At 41.3% G+C, this 26,742-nt stretch overlaps 1 protein-coding gene across 3 annotated transcripts in view; it reads left to right on the forward strand.

Annotated features, from left to right (window-relative positions):
* LOC138638573 (ephrin type-A receptor 3-like) overlaps nucleotides 1-26,742 on the forward strand; it is a 523,615-nt gene that overhangs the window by 485,648 nt on the left and 11,225 nt on the right. For 2 of the 3 annotated variants that reach the window (XM_069727971.1, XM_069727969.1), the window contains 3 exons: nucleotides 20,971-21,180; nucleotides 23,001-23,150; nucleotides 26,547-26,740. In XM_069727971.1, coding sequence (XP_069584072.1) covers nucleotides 20,971-21,180; nucleotides 23,001-23,150; nucleotides 26,547-26,740 — 554 coding nt within the window. Of the gene's footprint in view, nucleotides 1-20,970; nucleotides 21,190-23,000; nucleotides 23,151-26,546; nucleotides 26,741-26,742 lie in introns of all 3 variants that reach the window. The other variant, XM_069727970.1, reaches the window with a different exon arrangement.

Consider the following 26,742-nt stretch of genomic DNA (forward strand, 5'->3'; position numbering starts at 1 on the left):
CACAACAGTAGAAGTGGCAGGAGCCTGTGATCTGGAACAGGCCGGTTTCCTTGAACCACCAAAGACAGAACCCAGGCTGCAGGAGTTCTTGCAGACTGCAGAGGGGATAGATAGGATCCAGTAACTAGTGAGCGGACTGCAGGGCCTAGTCCGCTTGGAAGATAGAAGGAGGTGAGCCAAGACCAAGGCTGGAGACATGCTAGTGGGCACACTAGCTGCAAGGTACAGAGAGATAGTATCCCAGGGGGAGGTTGTTAAGTGCAACTAGCAGAAGAGGGTCCATAGAAGAGTTTGGGACCCATCACCACATCTTGTTCAACTAGCAGGCAGTTAAGACTGAACACTTGCCTCAAAGTCTGCAAGAGCTGACGGCTGGATCCAGGGTCATGTTCCACAAAATGGAAGGGCAAAATTGCTGGTATTCAGTGGGTGTGATCTGAGACAAAAGAGAGTGGGATTAACCCTTCTTGTGAAATGAGCAGGCCTGGGAGAGGTTACTCAACATGGTTTGATAAAGGGCTACCACCCTAAAGAAATCAGATAGTCCTTTGGGTTCCCCACTTCCTATGAGGGAACAGGCTATGGTGCGGGTGACACAGAAGGCTGTTGCCCATTTCTATATGTCGGGGTCTCTGGCACTACCTGAAGCCGGGTCACTTACAACTCAGGCACGTGGGAATCGGGCTCTACGACTCAGGTGGAGGCAGTCCCAACAGCATCCTGGGTAAGGAGAAAAAGAAGGGGACACTTGTGTTACCCTACTTATAATATTTTCCTGGCTTTGCACTTTGTGCAAAGCCTTTATAAGGGTAGAATACTTGAATACATCAACTACATTTTCAAAATATTTTAATGAGGTCTTCAAGTTGTTGCATTTTAGGGGTCTATGGTGGACTGGAAGACCCTCCTTATAGTTTTTTTATTGGCTTTGCACTTTGTGTAAAGCCTCTATGAGTGTAGGAGTATATCAACTACACTTTCAAAATATTTGAATGAGGCCCTCCAGTTGTTGCCTTTCAGGGGTCTATGGATGACTGAATAGCCCTCCTATAATTGTTTCCTGGCTTTGCACTATGTGGAAAGCTTTCAGAATTGTAAGACTACATTAACTACACTTTCAAAATATTTATCTAAAAAAATGTTCTGGCTTGAAATTATCATCTACAGAGTATTATTTGCTTTGTATTCCATTATAGTGGTATGTAAAAATTAAAATGCTTTCAATTTTTTTTTCCTGGATTCAATTAGTCATCCATACAGTTTAACGTGCTCTGTGTAAAACTACAGTTATTTAACATTTTCAAAAACTGCTTGGCCTGATACAGTTCACAAAATATTTTTATTTAAAAAAAATTGCTGGTTTGAAATAAAAACAAAAATTGGCCTACTACAGGTGTACAAATTTGGTTGTTCAAATATTGACTATTGTCATATATACTGCAGAACTTGCTTTGTGTGAAATTTTGTGGGTTTTAAATACAAACCAAATTAGCCTGCTACAGGTGTACAAATTTGATTGTTCACAAATTGACTATTGTCAAGTCCACGCTCACTGTCGCACAACAAACTTACTTCTCATCTCTCATATCCTCCCTGTTTCACAACCCTAAACAGCTTTTCAACACTTTCAATTCACTACTCCGTCCCCCAGAACGTCCTCCCTCCCCTCTCATTTCTGCTGAAGACTTTGCCTCTTTCTTTAAACAGAAGATAGATACAATGAGAAAGCTTTGGCCCACAGCGCCCAATGCCCCTCTTAGCTGCTCAACCCTGTTCCTCCAAAACCAGCTTCTCCACCATGACAGAAGATCAGCTCTCCACCCTCCTGTTAAGATCACACCTCACCACTTGCACGGTTGATGTGCTCCCATCCCACCTCATCCCTAACCTCGCCACAGTCTTCATCCCAACCCTAACACCTCTTCAACCTCTCACTCACAACTGGTGTCTTTCCCTCATCCTTCAAACATGCCAAGATCACACCCATCCTCAAAAAGCCCTCACTCGACCCATCCTCTGGGTTTAGCTATCGCCCAATATCTCTTCTCCCTTATGCCTCAAAACTACTGGAACAGCATGTCCATCTTGAACTGTCCTCCCACCTCTCCTCCTGCTCCTTCTTTAACCGGTTACAATCTAGCTTCCGACCCCATCACTAAACTGAAACTGCCCTAACTAAATTTACCAATGACCCACTAACTGCCAAGAGCAAACAACACTACTCAGTCCTCCTTCTCCAGAACCTGTCTTCTGCCTTTGACACTGTGGACCACTCCCTTCTGCTACAGATTCTATCATCTCTTGGCATCACAGACTTGGCCCTATCCTGGATCTCATCATATCTAACAGACCGAACATTCAGTGTCTCCCTCTCCCACACCACCTTCTCACCTAGCCCTTGTCTGTCGGTATTCCTCATAGCTCAGTTCTAGGACCCCTACTCTTCTCCATCTACACCTTTTGCCTGGGACAGCTCATAGAATCCCATGGTTTGCAGTATCATCTCTACACCGATGACATGCAGATCTACCTATCTGGACCTGACCTCACCTCCTTACTCACCAAAATCCTACACTGTCTGTCTGCTATCTCAGACTTCTTTTTTTGCTCGCTTTCTAAAACTGAACATGGACAAAACAGAATTCATCATCTTTCCCCATCTCACTCTACCCCTCCACCTGACCTATCCATCAATGTCAATGGCTGCTTATTTTCCCCACTCCCACATGCTCTGTGCCTCGGGGTGATTCTCGACCCTGCCCTCTCTTTCAAGCCACATAGCCAAACCCTTGCCTCCTCCTTCATCCCAAACTCAAAAATATTTCCCGGATCTGCGCATTCCTTGACAATGAAGCCACAAAAACACTAGTGCACGCCCCTATAAACTCCTGCGTTGACCACCGCAACCTTCTACTCTCTGGCCTCCACTCTAGCACTCTGGCACCACTACAATCCATCCTTCACTCTGCTGCCCGACTAATCTACCTGTCTTCCTGCTATTCCCCAGCCTCTCCCCTATGCCAAGCCCTTCACTGGCTTCCTATCATCCAGAGACTCCAGTTTAAAGAACTTACTATGACATACAAAGCCATTCACAACCAGTCTCCTTCATACATCTGTGACATGTTCTCCCAGTGCTTACCTACACACAACTTTCGATCCTCACAAGATCTCCTTCTCTTCTCCCCAATTATCTCTTCTTCCCACAACCACATCCAAGACTTCTCCCGTGCTTCCCCCATACTCTGGAACTCTCTACCCCAACACATCAGACTCTCGCCTACCATAGAAACCTTCAAAAAGAACCTGAAGACAAACCTCTTCTGACAAACTTATAGCCTGCTGTGATCCTCAACGTACTGAACCTCCGCACAACCAGCTCTTCCCTTTCCTAGTGTATCCTCACCCATCCCCTGCAGACTGTGAGCCCTCGCGGGCAGGGTCCTCCCTCCTTCTGTACCTGTTAGTGCCTTGTTTTTTGCTCATGTTTATTGTATTTCTCTATATTTGCTGCCTTTTTCACATATAAAGCGCCATGGAATAAATGGAGCTATAAAAAATGTATTATAATAATAATAATATACTGTAGAACTTGCTTTGTGTGAAATTTTGTTGGTTTGAAATAAAAAACAAAATTGGCCTGCTACAGGTGTACAAATGTGATGCCTCGGTACTCGGTCCCCAGGTGTCACTATTTCTTCCAGTGCCTTTACCAAAGTGGCTGCTAGGATTGTCCATTTAACGCTCGACACGTGGACAAGCACTTGTGGCCAGGAATAGGGTTGAGCGACTTTTACTTTTATAGGATCGGGTCGGGTTTCACGAAACCCGACTTTTTCAAAAGTCGGGTCGAGTGAAATCGGCCGATCCTATAAAAAAGTCGGGGTCGGCCGAAACTCGAAACCCAATGCAGTGCATTGGGTTTCCAATGGTTCCCAGGGTCTGAAGGAGAGGAAACTCTCCTTCAGGCCCTGGGATCCATATTTAAGTGTAAAATAAAGAATTAAAATAAAAAATATTGCTATACTTACCCTCTGACGCGCCCTGGTACTAACCGGCAGCCTTCCTTCCTTAGAATCAGCGCGTGAATGACTTTAGATGACGTCGCGGCTTGTGATTGGTCGCGCGACCACCCATGTGACTGCTCACGCGACCAATCACAAGCCGCGACGTCACCGAAGGTCCTTCAAGCGCTGATTCTTAGGAAGGAAGGCTGCCGGAAAGAAGCAGGGCGCGTCCGAGGGTGAGTATATTCCTATTAGGTATGTACTCACCCTCGGACACGCCCTGCTTCTTTCCGGCAGCCTTCCTTCCTAAGAATCAGCGCTTGAAGGACCTTCGGTGACGTCGCGGCTTGTGATTGGTCGCGTGAGCGGTCACATGGGCGGTCGCGCGACCAATCACAAGCCGCGACGTCATCTAAGGTCATTCACGCGCTGATTCTAAGGAAGGAAGGCTGCCGGTTAGTACCAGGGCGCGTCAGAGGGTAAGTATAGCAATATTTTTTATTTTAATTCTTTATTTTACACTTAAATATGGATTCCGATACCGATTTCCGATATTGCAAACATATCGGAACTCGGTATCGGAATTCTGATACCAGATTCAGAAGATCGCCGACCTCATGGCCGACCCCACACAGGGGTCAGGTCGGGTTTCATGAAACCCGCCTTTGCCAAAAGTCGGCGACTTCTGAAAATGGCCGACCCGTTTCGCTCAACCTTAGCCAGGAACATTACATTTCCCTGACAGCACACTGGGTGAATATTGTGGAGGCCAGGGCTGAGTCCCACCATGGCACATGTGCAACCTCCGATGAGGATTGCGGACCCTATTTCTATCAGGGTTTCTTCCACCTGCTACACCAGTTCCTGCATTCCCTCCTTCTCCTCCTCACACTCCATCTCTGATGTGCTATTTCAGAGCACATCGTCAATATCAGCCAGATGCTCTGCAGCACTGCCTCAGCGAAGTGGCAACAGGCTCTGCTAAAGCTAATTTGACTGGGAGACAAAACACACACCGCAGCAGAGTTATTGAAAGGAATAACAGACCAGAGAGATCTGTGACTGTCATCGCTGAGCATACAAGCAGGCATGTTCATATGTGATAATGACCTTAACCTGGTGGCAGCTGAGAAGCTTGGCAAACTTTTTAAATTTTGTCTAATGTACAAGTCATTATACAGGAAAAATAATTAACAACATTTTCTTTTCCTGTAAACTTCAAGTTCTCTTTGATTTTGAGTTACTTATTGTCAGTTCTTAAAGTGGAGTAAAAGTATGACACCATTGTTCCCAGCAGCGATCTGGGAGTCAGAGATGCTTCTAAGGCTCTTCCCTATGCTGTTCTTCCATTCAGAACTTTTGATCCATTTGAACAATTTCACTGCCCCCAGACCTCTGTGTAGGGTCTGTCGGAAAAATTCTCGGATTTCCCATTGACTCCCATTATATTCGTTTCTTGAAACGAGCATCCGAGCATTAGGAATTGTATTGTTTAAGCAAAGAACATCCAAGTATTTTAGTGCTCACTCATCTCTATCAACTTTGTGAATCATCGATCAACACTCCTTATGGGCACTTTATCGCCCATTGTAAAACTTTATTCTCTCATTTCTATTGAGAATGGTCGAGGGAGTCTAGGAAATAGCAAAAATAAGAGCCAAATGTATATTGTCTGGTCACCATTTTGCACTTTTGCCCCGTGAAAAAACTATGGATACATGTTCCCCACTGTATTGCCGTATGACAACCATGAGGTAGTAATTCAGTATGGAGGAATGAAGGTCGAGAGATTAATTTCTCTGGTCAGTGGATAATTTTCCTTCTCAAAGTATCTTGTAACTAAGAATTTAAGGATTTCATAGGCTGCTGCTTTATATTATTTCATTAAGATAAAACAACAACATACAAACATTTCCCTGAAGGTCATCATGATACATACATAATAGATGTAATCAGGCAGAAGATAAGCAATAACAGAGAGCCAGCTGCAAGTCAGCTAAAAATGTCAGCAATTAACCAAAGACAAGGTCAGTCACAATAGGATAGGAAGCTCAGTGTTCTAGTACAACAGTAGCCAGAAATTCAAGCTCAAATTAAAAGGAGGACATTGTGAGAAGGGGATAAAAAAAAGATATGCAAAACAATAATGTTTTATTATGTTCCATAAATGTGCAAAAAAATTTAAAAAGAAAGTTGAAACATTATCTATTAGAATATGTACAGTTTATATTAGTTTATAGAAAATATGGCATAATGCTTGGCTTATAGACCACAAAGCAAAATCTATAAATTGCCTTCCCTCTAGATGACCTGATCCTTAAACATAGCAATATCAAATATTTGTTAGTGGAAACCTCATTCAGAGGAAACAGTTTTCAAACTCTCCCATAAACGTGCACACTAGATCATAAGAGTGTTTGGTTGAGAATAAGTCTTGCCTATATGGGAAGAGGTAATAGGTGACTGCCAGGCACCTCTGGTGGTGACTATCTTCCCAGGGAACAAGAGGTTCTGAATTGAAATCAATTTTTGATGCCTGATACTTATTTTTTGTGCTACCATCTGTCGGGGAAGAGTTGGAGGAACTATACCCAACTGACAGCTTTCCCCACTGTTTATCTAATTTCACAGTCCAGAGTCACAATGTAAATACATCAGTACAAGCAGGGCCCGACTGGCCATCTGGCAATTCTGGCAAATGCCAGAAGGGCCTGTCTGGTCCTGGGCCGCCTTGTCTGCAACATTGTTAACAGAATCGGTGTTCTCAATACACCCATACTGTAAGAGTTGTGATGGAGCACAAAGTCGCTGACTCAGTCACTTACCCCAGCAGGCCACCGGTATCATTAGAAATATTGGTCTTGTAGAAAATCTTGCTTTCCTCTATCCAGGGTAATATTAGTAATATATCCCATCTAGTGCTTGGGGACGGGGACAACATGGCCTGTGTGATTTCAAATGCCAGGACAGAATTTCAGCCCCAGTACGTACCTGAGTACGAGCAAAACTGACCAAAGTGATGGAGAATCTTACATTGTCCATAGAAATTTGGTGACGATCATTCAGTCATCAGCTATCTCTCCTGATTCTCCATCTCTAAAGGGTGAGCAGAGTTAGACACGTCCAGAAAAATGCATCAGTGGCGTATTTGCTTACAACTGCCCGATCCTTATGTCCCCCAACGTAATCTCTTGGGGGACAGCCAGAAATCCTCTATGGACATTAGATGGTTGGCCAATCCCATCAAAATCATCCAACATGTGTCTAATGTGTCCGTGAGCCTTCTGGTCTATCATGCGTGCTACCGTTTTAATTATCAGAGTTTGAGAAAGCCTTTTAGAGTCATAATGCTTCTAGGATCAGTCCTTCAAGTTGAAAATTTTTTTGCTGTGCTTAACCTCCATGAATGTGAAATATTTCAAGTAAAGCCTAGCTGCAATAGCATTGAAACAAAGTTCCTAGATAATCCCTTTGATAAGAGCACAGTGTCTGTGTTAACACAAAGGTTAGATGTTCTCAGATATTGAGATCTAAAGGTCAATTAAATCTGAAGAAGGCACGCAAAATAACAGGTCATCTATGTGAAGGACAGGAGATGTTGAACCTGTAGACACGTATTAGAGTTTGGGTTATGAACTTTTGTATGAAAGGAAAGATTGTTTCCATTTGGTGCTGAATACAGAAGTTTAGACAAATCGGTTCATTTTAGGATAGAGATTAGAAGTCGTTACATCACTGGAATTTTCTAAAGTCCATAGAAATAACATCATTTAGCAAAAAAAGTTCCAGATATGACTCCAGTTTTTATTTGCCTAGTCGGAATATGAACAATTTTAATAATTGGAAGAAAAATTAAAGATTTTGAAATGTGGTGCTGGAGAAGGATTTTATCAATACCATGAAGAACAATAAGAGCCAGAAGAACAAACAAATCAACAAATCAATTTTGGAACAGATCAAGCCAGACATTGTACTTGAAGCTAGGATTACCAAGCTATGACTTTGAACACATCATGCGAAGAGAGCAATTACTGGAGATAGACATCATAATTGAAAGAATTGAAGGAACAAGGCCAAGATGGAGACCAGCAACCCGATAGCTAGATACTATAAAGATAAGTGTTTTAAAGAAAATTTAATGTAAAACAAATGTGTCAAACTTTAAGAAATTAGCTGGATTCAGTATACTAAAAACATTTGCCATGCGCTTCACGCTATTCTACACATTGCAGAAGATTGCAAAAGCTAGAACTTGAACTTAACCTTCGTCCGGCTGAGTAGGTACAATTGTAACTATTCCGTTTTAAAATTGCAATAACTTTTTTTTTCGAAAAGCCGTAGAGTGCTGAAATTTCGTGACATCTCTGCAGTTTTGGTCCAGAATATATTGGCCAAATTTCAATAAAATATATATGAAGGTACAATTGTACCTCTGCAGCCTGTTAACGTTGTAAAATTATGCAGCCTGACGAAGGTTAAAATCTGTCTCTCTCCTCCTTGAACCATAAAACGGACTCCCAGGAGAAGTACGTGTTCAGAATTCAGTACCTAGTGTCCTATATATGAACCATGAACTTTACAGTTCGAGTTCGCTCATCTTTAGTTACCATCCGTTTAACCATACATTTATAGCTGTATATGATGAAGTCACTTGGACATTAATAATGCTGTATTTGCTTTAATAAGTTGTATTTGATACAGTTCTACAAGACTTTAGGATGTTTTCAAGCACGTATTTTCAGGTTTACTGGAGGTCTTGAAGTGCTTTTGACTCAAAAAGAATCTAACACTAGAGAAGACAGATAAATAATTCAAAAGGATCTAGATAAGCTTGAACAGTGGGCAGCGACTAAGGCCGGTGTCACACCTGGCGTATGAAAATACGGCCCATTTTTACAGGCATAATACGCAGAAAAGTTCCTGAAGAGTGATCCGTATTCAACGCGACAATGCAATTTTTTCTCTAAAAATTATCCGTGTGTCATCCGTATGGCATCCTTACAACGAGATTTTCTCACCGGCTTGCAAAATAGACGTAGAATGGATGCATGGGCTCAAATATTCATGAAAGCATATATACAGTTTATATATATCTATAATATAACGCTGGGAGCGTCACTCTGTCCGAAGCCTTTATAGACTGTGCAAGCGCAAGCGTCGGCGCAGTCTGGCCCCCACAGAGTGACGCTCCCAGGAGATCGCGGTATGAGTAAACACTGAACGCACACCGCGATCTCCAACAGAGAAGCAGGGACTGCCAGGAGGGTAAGTATCGGCTATATTCACCTGGCCCCGTTCCACCGCTGCACGCTGCCATCTTCTGGGTCACATGACAGGATGGGGACACAGGATGAAGCAGCACATGACAGGATGGGGGAGCAGGATGGGAGCAGCACATGACAGGATAGGGGCGCAGGATGGAGCAGCACATGACAGGATGGGGGCGCAGGATGGGAGCAGCACATGACAGGATGGGGGCGCAGGATGGGAGCAGCACATGACAGAATGGGGGCGCAGGATGAGTGCAGCACATGACAGGATGGGGACGCAGGATGGAGCAGCACATACCAGGATGGAGACCATATACCAATATAAATGCTCGCCACCCGGGCGTAGAACGGGTTCAATAGCTAGTATATATATATATATATCAGTGAGACACCCATATATATATATATTTATATTTAATACAGAGCTAGATAGCAGAAAAGGCGGTAATTCAATTGCCGGCTTTTGCTAGCTCCTTATCAAACCCGACAGGATATGAGACATGGTTTACATACAGTAAACCATTTCAAATCACTTATTTTTTTACATATTCTTCACTAATAATGTTACAAGTGTAACATCTGTAAGATGCGCCTATTCTGGCACTTAGCCTCTCTCTTCCCACTCCCCTGTAGCGGTGGGACATGGGGTAATGAAGGGTTAATGTCACCTAACATTAGCAAGACATTAAGCCTGGTTAATAATGGAGAGATGTCAATAAAACAAACTATCCATTATTAATCCAATATTAATAAAGGGTTAAAAAACACACACATTATAAAAAAAGAATTTTAATGAAATAAATACACATGTATGTAAACCATGTCTCATATCCTGTCGGGTTTGATAAGGAGATAGCAAAAGTCGGCAATTGATTTACTGGCTTTTTTGTTATCTAGCTGTGTATTAAATATATACATATATATATATATATATATATATATATATACAGTGGGGCAAAAAAGTATTTAGTCAGTCAGCAATAGTGCAAGTTCCACCACTTAAAAAGATGGGAGGCGTCTGTAATTTACATCATAGGTAGACCTCAACTATGGGAGACAAACTGAGAAAAAAAAATCCAGAAAATCACATTGTCTGTTTTTTTAACATTTTATTTGCATATTATGGTGGAAAATAAGTATTTGGTCAGAAACAAACAATCAAGATTTCAGGCTCTCACAGACCTGTAACTTCTTCTTTAAGAGTCTCCTCTTTCCTCCACTCATTACCTGTAATAATGGCACCTGTTTAAACTTGTTATCAGTATAAAAAGACACCTGTGCACACCCTCAAACAGTCTGACTCCAAACTCCACTATGGTGAAGACCAAAGAGCTGTCAAAGGACACCAGAAATAAAATTGCAGCCCTGCACCAGGCTGGGAAGACTGAATCTGCAATAGCCAACCAGCTTGGAGTGAAAAAATCAACAGTGGGAGCAATAATTAGAAAATGGAAGACATACAAGACTACTGATAATCTCCCTCGATCTGGGGCTCCACGCAAAATCCCACCCCGTGGGGTCAGAATGATCACAAGAACGGTGAGCAAAAATCCCAGAACCACGCGGGGGGACCTAATGAATGAACTGCAGAGAGCTGGGACCAATGTAACAAGGCCTACCATAAGTAACACACTACGCCACCATGGACTCAGATCCTGCAGTGCCAGACGTGTCCCACTGCTTAAGCCAGTACATGTCCGGGCCCGTCTGAAGTTTGCTAGAGAGCATTTGGATGATCCAGAGGAGTTTTGGGAGAATGTCCTATGGTCTGATGAAACCAAACTGGAACTGTTTGGTAGAAACACAACTTGTCGTGTTTGGAGGAAAAAGAATACTGAGTTGCATCCATCAAACACCATACCTACTGTAAAGCATGGTGGTGGAAACATCATGCTTTGGGGCTGTTTCACTGCAAAGGGGCCAGGACGACTGATCCGGGTACATGAAAGAATGAATGGGGCCATGTATCGTGAGATTTTGAGTGCAAACCTCCTTCCATCAGCAAGGGCATTGAAGATGAGACGTGGCTGGGTCTTTCAACATGACAATGATCCAAAGCACACCGCCAGGGCAACGAAGGAGTGGCTTCGTAAAAAGCATTTCAAGGTCCTGGAGTGGCCTAGCCAGTCTCCAGATCTCAACCCTATAGAAAACCTTTGGAGGGAGTTGAAAGTCCGTGTTGCCAAGCAAAAAGCCAAAAACATCACTGCTCTAGAGGAGATCTGCATGGAGGAATGGGCCAACATACCAACAACAGTGTGTGGCAACCTTGTGAAGACTTACAGAAAACGTTTGACCTCTGTCATTGCCAACAAGGGATATATTACAAAGTATTGAGATGAAATTTTGTTTCTGACCAAATACTTATTTTCCACCATAATATGCAAATAAAATGTTAAAAAAACAGACAATGTGATTTTCTGGATTTTTTTTTCTGTTTGTCTCCCATAGTTGAGGTCTACCTATGATGTAAATTACAGACGCCTCTCATCTTTTTAAGTGGTGGAACTTGCACTATTGCTGACTGACTAAATACTTTTTTGCCCCACTGTATATATATACATATGTGTCAATGATATATATATATATATATATATATATATATATATATATATATATAAATATATCTATTCTATGTGTAGACATTTATTCTATCTATTCTATTCTAACTTTTCAGTGTGATTTTACTGTACACTGCACTGAATTACTGGCCTTTCTATAGAACACCGGTGCATATTTCTCGCAAGTCACAGTGATGGTCCGTGTTGTAGCATAGCGCCTACTACGCGTCTTTGGGGACACTCGCTTGGCACGGGATTAACACACTCAGGCACGGTTTTCTTATAAAACACAGTCTCTAGGTTTATTTCACATCAGCATAAACCACATCCTCAGAACTTGGTAACAGCTTGAACACCGTCTGTACATATTCAACTTCACCACAGTTCATCTCTGACCCCGGTCAGCATAAGACACGGACCTCGTCCGTTACCTGCTGGCGACCTTCACAGGTTCCTGGACACCTCTTGGCCTCAGAGGTGCCCCATACACAATGTCTCTCTCTTCTAACCCCGGTTAGCATAACACACGGATCCCTTTCCAGTACCTGTTGGTGCCGCACAGGTTTCTCAGATACCTCTCCTCCACAGAGGTATCCTTCAGACGTTTCTCACTCTGACCCCGGTCAGTTCAACGCGAATCTCCATCCACTCCACACACTGGCGTGTGCTAGGTCCAGAGCCCTGCCATGTGCTCTTCAGGAATCCTATTCTCCAGGACTTCCAACACAGGTTTCCAGGACCTTCAAGCATAGACCATTCAGGTCCACACTCCAAGACCAAACATGAACATGTGACCCACACCCTGGTCACATTATATACCCTTAACCACTCCCTTGGATGGGAGTGTGTGGATGTGTGGCTAGTTTGTCCCGCCCATCTCACACAACTAGCCTAGTAAGTCCCTTACAACTACACCATACATAAACACACTCTTGAGGGACTACAGGTCCCAGAACAACAGTATTGCATCAGACTTACCATGCAGACTCCCTCTGCGACACATATCGGCCATTCACACCACTACCGGACTTTGTATGATCAGAATTATGCCTCCAAGTGCATCTTGCAGCGCACACACAGCCCCCATTGGCTGTAACATTGGTCACTACACCACAGTGTGTAATCCATATTTTTCTCGCCCCCATAGACTTTCATTGGCGGATTTTTTGTGCAATATGCTGACAAACGCAGCATGCTGCGATTTTCTCAGCCCGTAAAATACAGCTGCGAAATATATGGCAGATAAGAGCTGCCCCATAGAGAATCATAGGTCCATGTGCAATGCATTGTTTTTGCGCCTCTCATACGTCCGTATTCCTCTCTAGTGTGATGCCAGCCTAATAGAATATTATTTAATAGGGAGAAATACAAGATCTGGGCAGGAGCACCAAAAATGACATCTAAAGAATGGGAGGAATAGAACTAAGCAACAGCATGTGTAAAAAGACTTGGGTATACTAATAGATCATATACTGTACATGAGTTAACAGTGTGATGCAGCAGCAAAAAAAGCAAACACAGTTTTGGTATGCATTAAGAGAAGCATAGTCTAGATCATGTGAAGTAATTATCCCCCACTATTTCTACTTGGTCAGACCTCATCTGGAATTCTGTGTCCAGTTCTGGGCTCCACATTTTAAAAAAGACAATAAAAAATGGAGAAAGTTAAGAGAACTACCAGGATGGTGAGTGGACTGCAAATGATGTCCTACGGGGAATGGTTAAAGGATCTGGGAATGTTTACCTTGCAAAAAAAAGGCTAAGAGGAGACTTAATAGCTGTCTACAAATATCTGAAGAGATGTCTCCGTGTAGAAGGATCATCTTTATTCTCATTTGCATATGGAAACACAAGAAGCAATGGAATGAAACTGAAAGGGAGAAGACACAGATTAGATATTAGTAAAAACTTTTTGACAGTGAGGGTGCGCAATCAGTGGAACAGGCTGCTACAAGAGGTGGCGAGTTCCCCTTCAGTGGAAGTCTTCAATGGCTGGACAGACATCTGTCTGAGATGGTTTAGTGAATCCTGCATTGAGCAGGGGATTGGACATGATGACTCTTGAGATCCCATCCAACTCTAATGTTCCATAATTCTATAACAAAGTATAAAATAAAACCTCCATCTTGTGCTGGTTAACACCGCCACACCTAGTACAGATTGACCTGATTTTATTTGTTTCCTATCTCCTTTGCATGAACCTTCGGTTGTTTTCCTAATGCTTCTGTGTGAGGGCTGCAGAAAGACCGGCAATGGCTCTCCTTACCTATTAAACAGGTGATGCAGTAAACTTGGCTAGACCCGATCACCCATGGGCCACAAGTGTAGCAGTCTAGGCTGTAATTATGGCACATACACCCTTGCATATGACTGTAGTCTGGAAGACCCTTCATTTGTGCATCAATCTTAACCAGGGGGATCCAAGCTAATGTCATCATATATTTTTTTTCTCAACAAGCAAGGGAGAGAGTAGACTCTGAAAAAAGCAAATATATAAAGCAGGAGTAGATATTTATTAAAAGGTCCACACTATAATTTGTAGACCAGCTTTCTACCTATTTAAGATAATTTATCTGCAGGCTTTTGCCATGCAATTTGAGGATAGCACGAGGAAGGGTGTGAGACACAGATTTCAGGGATGTGTCACTTATTAGGTTGTGTGCTGCCATTTCCACACAATGAGTGTTTTATCACCAAAAAACTGTTACATTCTGGACTACAGCTCACATGAGTCCTGGTCCGATCACACCCTCTCCTTCAATAAGCAGCTTACTGTCAATAGACAATGTACACAGAGAACGAGGTGTGGGCAGGCCACAGGGTTAACGTTCTGAGCTCTGCTACGTGCTACATCTAAAACTTCTGACTGCAACACAACTGCTGCACCAAGAAAACTAAGTGACACATTGTTGGAATCTGGGTCTCTTTTCCTACATTGTACAGCTCTCAGATGTGGTAGCAAAAACCTGGTGACAGATTCACTTTAAATATATAACAGACATTTTTATCTGCTCCATCAAGTGATTTTTTTTTCTAATGCAGACCCAATACAGAGAACCCTAATATAAAAAAAAATCTTTTTCCTTGAATATTCTATTGTAAAAGGTTTATCAGTAGACTTTATAAAAGTTGCAACTAAAGGCTGAAAACAGCAGAGATAATCCAACAAAGGAGGTAAAACATTCCCCATACAGCATGATGCAAATGCATTTCTCTTAATTGCCGTAAGTAAGCTATAAAGTATGAATACCATTAATAGGGTTGGAAATGGTGACACATATGATGCGTTCCAACCCCCTTTTTATGAACTATTTAATGAAGAAACATTATCCTGATTTCTCCGTTATTTGTTGATAATTTAAGCTTTTCCCTGAATCTTTGTCCTTCACGATCCAATAAGTAATGTCATTGTGAGGATCCCACTTAGCGTTATCCGCTTACATAAGCTATGCTTTTAAGTAAACTCCCATGATGTTTGTTTTCTTTACTTGGTTTATTGGTTTCCATTAATAATGTGCAGCAATAGGAAGCAAGGAAACATTTGTTTATTCAATGCTTTTCTTCAGGTGGCAAAACCTTTCATTAGTAATTGTAGAATGAATGGAATAGAGGTAGGCAAGTTCAGGTTTCTATTTGTAAAATCGAATTTTCCATCGTACGATATGTGGGAAAACAGAATGCAATTATACTTTCGTATCCCCTGTATTGTTCAGAAAGGGATGTATTCGGTTCTGCCTTGTTTCCAAGTAAATGGCATTGAGAATCATATATATACTCTGTAAACGCAAACATCTATTATATGTGTATGTGTGTATATATTCTGTATGTGTATATATAGTATACACATGGACTCAAATGTCTAGTTATCTATTAATTAACGAGTTTGTACGCAAGAAGGTCGATGTCTGGTTACTGTTGGTGCTGGTTACAGAAAACGTTTGACTCTACCTTTTCTACGTACTCATGGGGAGTGTCGGTACTGGTCCCAACAGGTGTGCGTTATGAGGAGGTGAAGGTGTATGTTGATGTGGATGGGCAGTATGTGGTAGTGAAATGCAAACTGCTTGAGGTTTTGATGTGTGTGGTGGCTATGAATATTCCTCCTCCTTATTCCAGCAAGAAAATTAGAGAAGTGTTGGAGTTGATTGGATGGGGAGATCCAATGTCGCTTTTAATTATTGGAGACCACAATAATATATGTGATGATTTCTGGGACAGAAACCAAAAACATACAGAATAGGCCGGAACGCCATACTATGGCGTTTGGAACATGTGTCCGAGAAATTGGTATGATTGATTTGTGGAGAGTTCGACATGTTGGGGAGAGGGGGTATTTTTGCTACTCGCCGGCTCATGAATAGACATGGCTCTTGGAAATGACATGTTTGATACTATGGTGGGGATATGAGGTATTTGTCACGGGCGTTCTCTGATCATAATCCGATTGAGGTGGAGTTGCAGCCAATGGGGACACAAGCCTGGCGCAGGGGAGAGTGGAAAATTCATCCTAATTGGTTGCATAGTGTGAGCTTGGAGAACATACAGCGGGAGGTGGAGGAGGTTTTTTTGAGATTAATGAGGACAGTGTGGAGATACCGACTATTTGGGAGACTATGAAAGTATATCTGAGAGGCTTGCTGTTTAGGGACATCAGTAAATGTAAGCGGCGGTCAAAACAGGCGGAGAATGTTGCGAGGGAAATTTTGAAAGTTGCTGAAGATGAGTTGATCACACTGGGTACCCATGAGGCTGGGAAACGGATAAATGAAGCCCAGAATAATATGGACAAAATTCTTTTGGAGAGGGCAGGGAGGAAGAAAGAGTTTCAAAAATTAGCTTTTTACCAGGAAGGGGAGGTGGTGGGGCACATGTTGTCATTAGTGGCTTCTGCCCAGAGGGGTACATCATTCGTACATTCATTGGTACTTGACAACGGTATGAAAGTGTCGGAGACCTCTGAGATCTTAAAGGTCTTTATGGACTTCTACGTGGACCTGTACTCCTTTGGGGTGGTTCGATCAGTGGGAGACAATATGGCACACTCAAGGTGGATGATGTAGGGGATGAGCTGGGAGATTCCACGGATGGGGTAGACTTAAAATAGCAGACCAATTTAAATATTTGGGGATACTGATCTCTTTGCCGATTACGAACTATTTGCATAAGAATCTGACACCTGTGTTGGGAGTTCTTAAGGCAAAGGTAGGGGCTTGGTCTAAATTGCACTTGTCAGTTGTGGCACGAGTTAATCTTATTTAAATGACTCTGATGCCTAAGATCTTGTATGCTCTCCATAACTCACCCATTTGGATACCGCGTGGGAAATTCAAACTGATTAACTCCTTATTTAGAAGTTTGGTGTGGGGGAAACAGCAGTCCCGTATCAGATTGGAGACACTTCAGCGACCTAAGGATGCGGGAGGATTAGCTTTGCCTAATCCCGAAATATACTTTTTGGCGGCCCAATGTCAACATTTAAAGGGCTGGGAGTATGAGACGTCTACCAATGTGGTACAACTCTTGATAGAGAGGGTGACGAAAAGAAGTCTGGTGGTCTGGTGGTACAGTGCTTAGAAGATGGTTCCCTGGGGACGCTTGGGAAAATTTATCCAACATTGTTTCTGATATATAAAATATGGGGGAGAATTAAACAAATTTGTGGGGTTACCTGTCTTACCAGGTTTTCTCTGCTGTGGTTTAATAATAATCTACCAGAGTTTTTGGCAATGGGATACATATCAGAATGGCAAGCTAGGGGGATTCGATACGTATATCAGATTCTAGAGCGACGGGAGTTGAAATCCTTTTCCCAGCTGCAGTCAGAGTATGGTATTAGTATAGGAAAAATCAGCCGCACTCAAATGGTTGAAAGTTCAGCAAACTGTGTAGTTTCTTTATTAACATAAACAATAAACATCACCAGGTGCTTTTTTAGGAGGTAAATGGGTGGCGGACTATTCAATTCGGGTAACGTTTCGATCCCAGCGGGTCTTTATCAAAACCTCACTTATGCCAAAGAGGTAGAGGAGAGGAGAAAGAGCCGAGTTCCCATAGGGCAGCTCTGGTGGAGTTGTGTGGAAGCACGTCCGCCTGGTGGGTGATGTCACCAACCTAGTGACAGTGTGCACATCTTTTTCCTGGAAGAGTATGGTATTAGGACATCCGGGGGATATCAATATGCACAAGTATGACATGCGTTTGTAGCTCAGAATAAAAGGAATTGTCTTAAAATCCAAAGTGACCTAGTATTGGAATATGTATGTGAAGTGGGGACAATGAGGGGAGTTATCTCTTCCTCGTACAAAGAGCTACTCCATACTCACTCACTGGGATATCCTATTGGTGCGAGGACTAAATGGGAAAGAGAGTTAGGCCACTTAGAGGATGAAACGTGGGAATCTGTACTAGAATGGATACCAAAATTATCATTTAATGAGCCGTATATGCTTTATATCATACATAGAGTGTATAGGTCTCCGGATGTATTGTATAGAGCCGGATTGAGATCTGACTCAGAATGCCCTAGATGTAGGAATGATAATGCCGGATTGTTTCACATGCTCTGAACGTGTCCGAGTTTGACTGCTTTTTGGTTGGTGTTTCTCAGCCGCATAGAGGGGGCTTACAGATGCGTAATCCCAAGGTAACCAGTGTGCTTGTTGGGATATGTAGAGAAGATAACTGTGGATAACAAGTTGAAAATAGCATTCGCTAGATTACTATACATGGCTCGGAAGGTCATAGCAAGAAATTGGATAAAACAGGAGCCTCCCTCGAGGGGAGAATACATTAAATATGTGGGGCATGTTATCGCCCTGGAAAAGGGAGTGTACCAGAAAAGAGGGAAAATGGTCTTGTATGACAAATTGTGGACGCCTTGACTGGAATTGGGTTAGGAGGAGGTTAAGGGAAGATAGGCCTGGGGATGTTTTTCTTATGAAATAATGGTCTATATGTTCATAATGGAAAACACTATATAATGCTAACGTATATACTGTTACAAGATGTGTTAAGAGAAGAGCGTGAACTGTCTAATTGGGAAGGAGGGGGGAGGGGTTGGTAAGGGGGGTTATGGGGAAAATCGAAATTACATGTATTGATGTCAAATGTTTTATTGAAATGTTATACTTCATAAAAATCTATTTGAGTTAAAAAAAAGAGTTTGTATCAAATCTTATAGGTATCATTTATTAAGAAGATAAGTGAAATTTGTTGAATACTTATGGATCCAACCACTAAGACTTCCAATGATCCCAAGAACATCATGGAGCTTATGTTGAGCATGAGCAAAACTTTTCCATTCATTGTCTATGGGATTTCTGTAGTTAACCCACTACAAGCATCTGCCAGTCCCGTAAACATGTAGAGCATTGGTGCTCAGTTTTTTGGATCAGTGGGAGCCCTAGAAATCAGATTATTCTGGTGAAATTATCCTGCCGTTCTTTGATAGACCTTGTACTTGATTGAAGTAACACTAGTAGACAGCCAGTGTCCTTCATTTATAGCTCAATCATTTCAGAGGGTTGAAATATACAGCTTAATACACCAATATTACTTGGTATAATTTTATACGTATATTAAGTTACTTCTAACAAGCTTTATCCTCATGTTCCTGTTTGGAAAAACTAAAGTTATATGGAACCCGTCACACTGATCTTGTGGTCAAAATTACAGGCTGCAGGTTATAGAGCAGGAGGATGCTGAAAAAAACTGATATACCGGTATTACTTTTATGAGATAAAAAAATATATTTTTTTTAATTTCTGCTCTCTCTGAGCTTGGGAGACCACTGGGTAGTCTTCTTCGTGATTGACAGTGTGTAAGTGTAAATACAGAATCAGCTGTCAATCACTGAGTAGAACCACTCACTAGACTCCAAAGCTAAGAATGAAGAGAAATTACATTTTAAAAATTGCAAGTTAGGTTGGTGTTAAATGGCGACTTTGGCCGAGACCAATGTTGGCTAGTTGTTGAGGCTACATCACAAAGCCATACAAGTGAATGGGCTACTATTGCAACAAATTTGCTAGTTGCAAAGAGTCCGAATGCATTCGATTTTTGAAACTTGCTTGTCACAGTCGCAATACCCCAATGTGACCCCACACACTTTTATTGTGCTGCAATGTAGGAGCGAAACCTAGCAAACTTTGGTCACGCGACTTGTGTTGAGGCCAAAGTTGTCATGCTGTCACGAGCTCATGCCGAATCTTTTCCCACTGAATGATGCACCAATCTGCTCAGCTCTTCCTGCTTTCTAATCTGCCGAAAGCAAGAAAGAGAAATCCAGCTCCTCGAACACAAAAATCTTCTTTATTGGTATATGTTAAAATTCCAAATAACATCCATATTTGCTTAAAGCAATAAAGAAAACACTGACGCGTTTCTGGTGCATCATGCACCCTTAGTCAAGGCCGTGACTAAGAGTTCTTGACGCATCAGAAGTGCGTTGGTGTTATTTTATTATTCTAAGCTGATATGGATGCTATTTGCAATTTTAACAGATATCAATGAAGGAGAATTTTATGTCCGTGGAGCTGGATCTCCCCTTAGTTTTGGGTGTTTTGGCAGTAACACTATCCATGGTGTGGACGGGACTGGATTCAGGAATTAGTGGTGTGGTTGACTTGATTTCTTCATATCTATAATCTAGTGCCCAGAGACAGGACCACATGTTAATTCATAGGAGGCTTTACCTCATCTCCCTACCTTGCATGTATATCCTGTATTTTTCCTTATTGACTTTCCGTTATTAAATCACCACATCCATCTCCTCATTTCTTACACTTTGTCTTATTATCAATATGTCTCAACACACAGTTGGATGTGCTGCTTCATACAATGCTTTTTGGATCAAAGACAAAACTCTCAGTCCATTCCTGACGACGATCTGTAAGGCCCATTTTTCAGAAGTACTTCTCAGGCTCAGCAGTGGATGTTCTTTGTGTTTTAGAAAACCATGAATACACTGTACAAATGTCTGCAAATAGGGGAACATGAACAGAATAAAGTCTTTGTACCTGCATCGTCTCTCGTAAAACAAGGATAATTTTTGTAATGCATACTGTATGTTGGTAGTTTCTCTCTGGACGTCTTCGTATCAGTATTGATGAGAATGTTCTGTCTTTTTTGTAGAAACATGATGGCCAGTTCACTGTCATACAGCTGGTCGGGATGCTGAGAGGTATTGCATCCGGGATGAAATACTTATCGGACATGAATTATGTCCACAGAGATCTGGCTGCCAGAAATATCTTGGTCAACATCAATTTGGTTTGCAAAGTGTCAGATTTTGGCCTCTCTCGAGTCCTTGAGGATGACCCTGAAGCCGCTTATACTACAAGGGTATGTTGGGTAAATAGTTCTCATATCTACTACGTCTCTTCTCCTTCCTTGGGTTTCCCAGTGATCTGCATTACTTTACCATCATGTTTTACTTCTTAGAACTGCTATAGCCGTTGGTTTTCTCCTTCTTCAACATCTTGACCAGTTTCACCAGATGGTAAACCCTTATATTTCAGCATAGTTGGCAACTACAACCCGTTAAGGAAGGAAGAAGTTATATGTCCATGTTCCAGCTCCTCGTATGTACAAAAGCATAGAGCTGACTTAAAGGGAATTTGTCACCGGGTTTTGCTACATAATCTGAAAGCACCATAATGTAGGGGCTGAAATCCTGATTTCACCGATGTGTCACTTACTGGTCTGAATGCTGTCATTTTGATACCATCACAGATTTCTCTGCTGCAGATCTAGCAGAGATGGAAAAACTGAGCGCTGTATAACCCCACCCACACCAGTGATTGGCAGCTGTGTATAACCCCGCCCACATCAGTGATTGGCAGCTGTGTATAACCCTGCCCACATCAGTGATTGGCAGCTGTGCATAACCACACCCACACCACTAATTAGCAGCTTTCTGTATACATTATATAGTGACAGAAAGCTGCTAATTAGTGGTTGGGGAAGGGATTACACAGAGCAGTTGACTAGGAGGCATGAGACATCTAATCTTGTAGTGATAATCTCCTGCTGATAAAATAATGATTTTATTGGCACAACAAGAAAGCATAACGAGTGACACATTGCTGCAATCAAGGTCTCAACTTCTATATCATGCTGCTCTCAGATTACATAGGAAAACCTAGTGACTTATCCCCTTTAGGACATGTTCACACTATGCGGCTTTTACTGCGGAACCGTGGCGATTTTGCCGCTGCAGGTCCGCAGCTGTTTTCCATGCAGGGTACAGTACAATGTTACCCTATGGAAAACAGAAACCGCAGTGCACATGATGCGGAAAAACCCAAAAAAAAACGCGCAGAATTGCTGCGGAAAAAAAGAAGGACCATGTCACTTCTTTGTGCAGAATCGCAGCGATTCTGCACCCATAGAAATGCATTGATCCGCTTACTTCCGGCATGGGGCTGTGCCCACCATGCGGGAAGTAATGCGGATAATGTGCGGGTTATACCCGGGATGGAGGAGAGGAGACTCTCCTCCAGGCCCCGGGAACCATATTTCTATTAAAAAAAAAGAATTAAAATAAAAAATCATGATATACTCACCTCTGAAGTCTCAGCGCTGCACGCGGCCGTCCGGTCTCAGGTTTGCTATGCGACCAGGACCTGCGGTGACGTCGCAGTCACATGACCGTGACGTCACCGAAGGTCCTGGTCCCACAGCATCTTTGGAACCGGACCGCCGCCTGCAGCGCCCAGGAGATCGGGACGTCAGAGGGTGAGTATATCATCATGATTTTATTATTTTTAACATTACTATTGATGCTGCTTATTGCTGCATATGCAGCATCAATAGTAGGGGTAAAATCCCGCAGCGGAACCCACAGCGGAACCCGCAGCGGAACCCGCAGGACAAACCGCGATAAATCTGCAGGGATAACCGCAGCGGGTTTGCCCTGCAGATTTATCAAATCCGCTGCGGGAGAACCCGCAGGATAAAAAGGAACGTGTGAATGTGGCCTTAATCCTTTATGTGCACATAGTTTACTTGATCAATGTAGCTAATGATATATTTTATTGTTCTGTTCATATTTTATTACAAAAATCAGTCACTGAACTAATTTATGTACAGTTACATTTTATATTACTTTTTATATTTTTTTTTCTATTCAATGTAACAAGTTGTTTCATTTATCTTACAAGGGAGGTAAAATTCCGATCCGGTGGACAGCACCAGAAGCCATTGCTTATCGAAAATTCACCTCAGCAAGTGACGTATGGAGTTACGGCATCGTCATGTGGGAAGTCATCTCATATGGAGAGAGGCCATACTGGGAAATGTCCAACCAAGATGTGAGTTACTTAGGACCAGTTATGCTACCACAAAACCATTATGTTTGGACTTGTAAACAATTTTAGGCTATGTTCACATGAAGCATTTTTACAGCGTTTTTGCGGCTTTTTGTTATGGAAATTAAAAGCTGCTTGTTACAGTGCAAGCAAAAGCTATGACATTTCACATGCTAGTTTTTTTCTTTTTTTTTTTAGAACTCCAGCTTTTTTTTAAATTTGAAGCATGTCATTTCTTTTAACACTTTTGCAGCATTTTTGGGGCTTTTATATTGCCCTCTGTGGGTGAAAAAATGCCGAAAGAATTAATATGCTGGAGACTAAATGAAATGCTGGAGTTTTTCAATTCCGTGAGGGAAAAAAAAGCATTTTTGAAGAGTTTTTTCACCCTTAGAAAGCAATAGGAAAGCGAAAAAAAATGCTGCAAAAAAATGCAACAGGGTTTTAGTGATATTTTTGTGTTGTTTTTGAAAAGTTTTTGGTGACTAAAATAAACTTTATTAAACCTGTACCTGTAGACAAAGCACACCCCCAAAAAATGCAAAAAAAATTACGAAAATGCTACAGAAAAAGGCCACGAAAATACCACAAAAATTGGTGGTATGCTGCCAAGAGAGCAGATTTTGGCTGCAAATAAAAAAAAAAAACATTAAAAAAAGCTTCATGTGAACAAAGCCTAAAAGCGTTTCTCTGATTTTTCAAAAGCTGCAATAAAGTTGAGAATGATTTAAAAAAAAAAGAACCATTACTTGCCCTTTGAATCCCTTATTGTACAATAACTGCCACCCTGGAGGTCACCCCAGACCTGCGCTGATTATATCAGGTCCCATCATGGGACCATTGAGGCTGTAGTGATCAAGTGAATGATTGTTGGATCATGATTGTTGGTGAACTGGCAAGGGATGACACAGTGGTGGGAAATTCTCAAGATGTAGGTAATTCTCATTTCTTTATTTTACGGCAATCTGTGTCACAATTTCGGGCCACCCCTCTAGCATGAAGTGTGAGACATATAAAGGAACGCTACTGTAATATGAATAAAAGGTAACGTTATGTCGAATGCCAAAAAAAATCCAAGCTCAAGATATTCTTTGAACCTCATTATTTTACATTATAAGTCAAGAAAAAAATCAAATTTATTAGTTCACATTCTTTTTCTTCACCTTCAATTATTTATTTTTAATAGAACGTGATTCTGCCAAATGGAATTGCCTGACCAAGTAGTTTTCCCCTTTTTACTTCCTAACCGAATAATAATGTGGTACTATGGATGCACAGATCTCATCAAGACCCCAGAAGTCAGTTCTCATAGATGAGGTCAGTTGAGGCGAGACATACATGAGATGAACGGAACACCATGTAATTCGTAAGTGAGCTGGCATCACCATAGTGAGAGCTGCTCTTTATCATCTGTCTGCCCTTGCTCCTCGTTAGGGTCCTAAGTGTTGAGATTCTCTCCATCAAATCCGTATTCTATAGCGGGCAGTTGGAAAGACAACTCCTTGTATATGTATAGCTTTTTAATGGGGTTGACAAGAGATGCATCCCTAGCAATCAGGCTGCCTCAAATTAGATAAAGCCTTCAGCTCAAGGCCAAATTGGACTTTATCTGCGAAAATAGAAGGGCCATGGAGGCTTAGTGGTAATCTCATCACACTTTCTTTTATCTTACTGCCATAATAAGGTTGTCCGAAAGGCAAGCATTGTCTGATGAATGGTGAAAACTCAGTATTTGTGGAGTTTAAACTATTTTCTTTATTCTTTAAAGTGTGTCAGTCATGACCAGACAATTTTTTGATCAGTAGAGTCCACTCTACTTGAGAAACTCTACTTCCAATATGGATATGCGCTCCGAGTCAGAGATTATGTCCTTGTAATATTCCATGTAAATACATAATGCTACAGAATGATGCTGGTCAATTCAATTCAACCATTATTTTTAGTAATTGTCTTTAAAATCCACTAATTGATTAATTCTTAGTCTACATGTTTGATCTCAACTGGCCACAATATATTCTATACTATAGATAATTATATATACATATATATATATATATATATATATGTATATATAATACTGTATATAACATAGTAACATAGTTAGTAAGGCCGAAAAAAGACATTTGTCCATCCAGTTCAGCCTATATTCCATCATAATAAGTACCCAGATCTACGTCCTTCTACAGAACCTAATAATATATATATATATTTTTTTTTATGTTTTTTTATTATTAAAATAAGCTTCAAATTACCTTATATATCTATAATTAAACAACAAAATTCTGTCCTCAAGAAGCCACCACTAGGGGGATCCTAGGAGCTTACCACATACTTATTGAATAAATTCAATAATAACAGATTATTCAGTGAGTGCCTAAGCTCCCCCTAATGATGGCCTTTGGGGGATGGCATTTTTGTTTTTAGCTTCATGCCAACTAGGAGGATCTCTGTAAGTTAAAAACAAAAAATACCACCCACTATTAACCCCTTCCCGCCATTTGCCACAGATGTAAGGTGCATGTCAGGGATCTTTGTATGGAGTGTATATAGGTGCTGAGTCTGCTATACACATGATAGGTGCCTGCTGTGTTATATAGCCAGCAGCCTTTGATAACACAGCAACTAGAGCTATTTAACTCTAAAATTAAAAAAATAGGAAATAGTAAAAAAAAAAAAAGTACCGTAAATATAATTTTTTTTAAAAAAAGAAAAAACATGAAAATGCACCTACCTTTTCCTTAGCTACAAAGAAACAAAAAACACATATTTGTAAGTCTAATATAGCAATATATAAAATCATATAAGCCATACTTTAAACTCCATAAAACAAAAAAGAAATGAAATGCGAGAATTGCTATTTTTCAGTCTCCGTTCCTTCCTGAAATAATACATTAAAAAGCAATCTAAACTTTGTATGTAGCCCAAAAGTGTTCCAAGGAATCTGAAGCCATACAAATCTCAGACCATGATGATCCAAATCAAATTATATTCATTACAATTTCTGAATTTGTTTTATCATATAAAAGAAAAGCAGACACGATTGGCACTAGCATACCTTATTAACCTGGAAGAATCATGCTGGTGGGCCATTTTTACTGCACCCCAAAAAACATGGCAGAATTACTGTTATTAATTATTATTATACTAAATAATACCCAAAAAACTAAACAATACATAGAGCGCTCGTCCTTTATATGTGTCTAAAGGAAAGGCGCACTTAATTCTCTCAATTACTATATATATTATGGCTTTTAAGTCTATTATTTGTCCACATTAAAGGTTTATATCTTTCCTGGAAAAAGAACATAAAAAAGAATAATCACGTTAATTGAAATAGTCCTCACAAAACAAATGAATGGGCTTGTCATGATGATAACTAATTTTAATCTTTCCTACTAGGTAATTAAAGCGATAGATGAGGGGTACCGCCTGCCTCCCCCCATGGACTGCCCTGTGGTTTTACATCAGCTCATGTTGGATTGTTGGCAGAAGTGTAGAAGTGACCGACCCAAGTTTGGTCAAATTGTAAACATCCTCGATAAATTCATACGTACGCCGAGTACCCTAAATGAACTCGCCAACAGCTCTACATGGT

Source organism: Ranitomeya imitator, chromosome 5 (genome assembly GCF_032444005.1).
Source record: "Ranitomeya imitator isolate aRanImi1 chromosome 5, aRanImi1.pri, whole genome shotgun sequence".
NCBI lineage: Eukaryota > Metazoa > Chordata > Amphibia > Anura > Dendrobatidae > Ranitomeya > Ranitomeya imitator.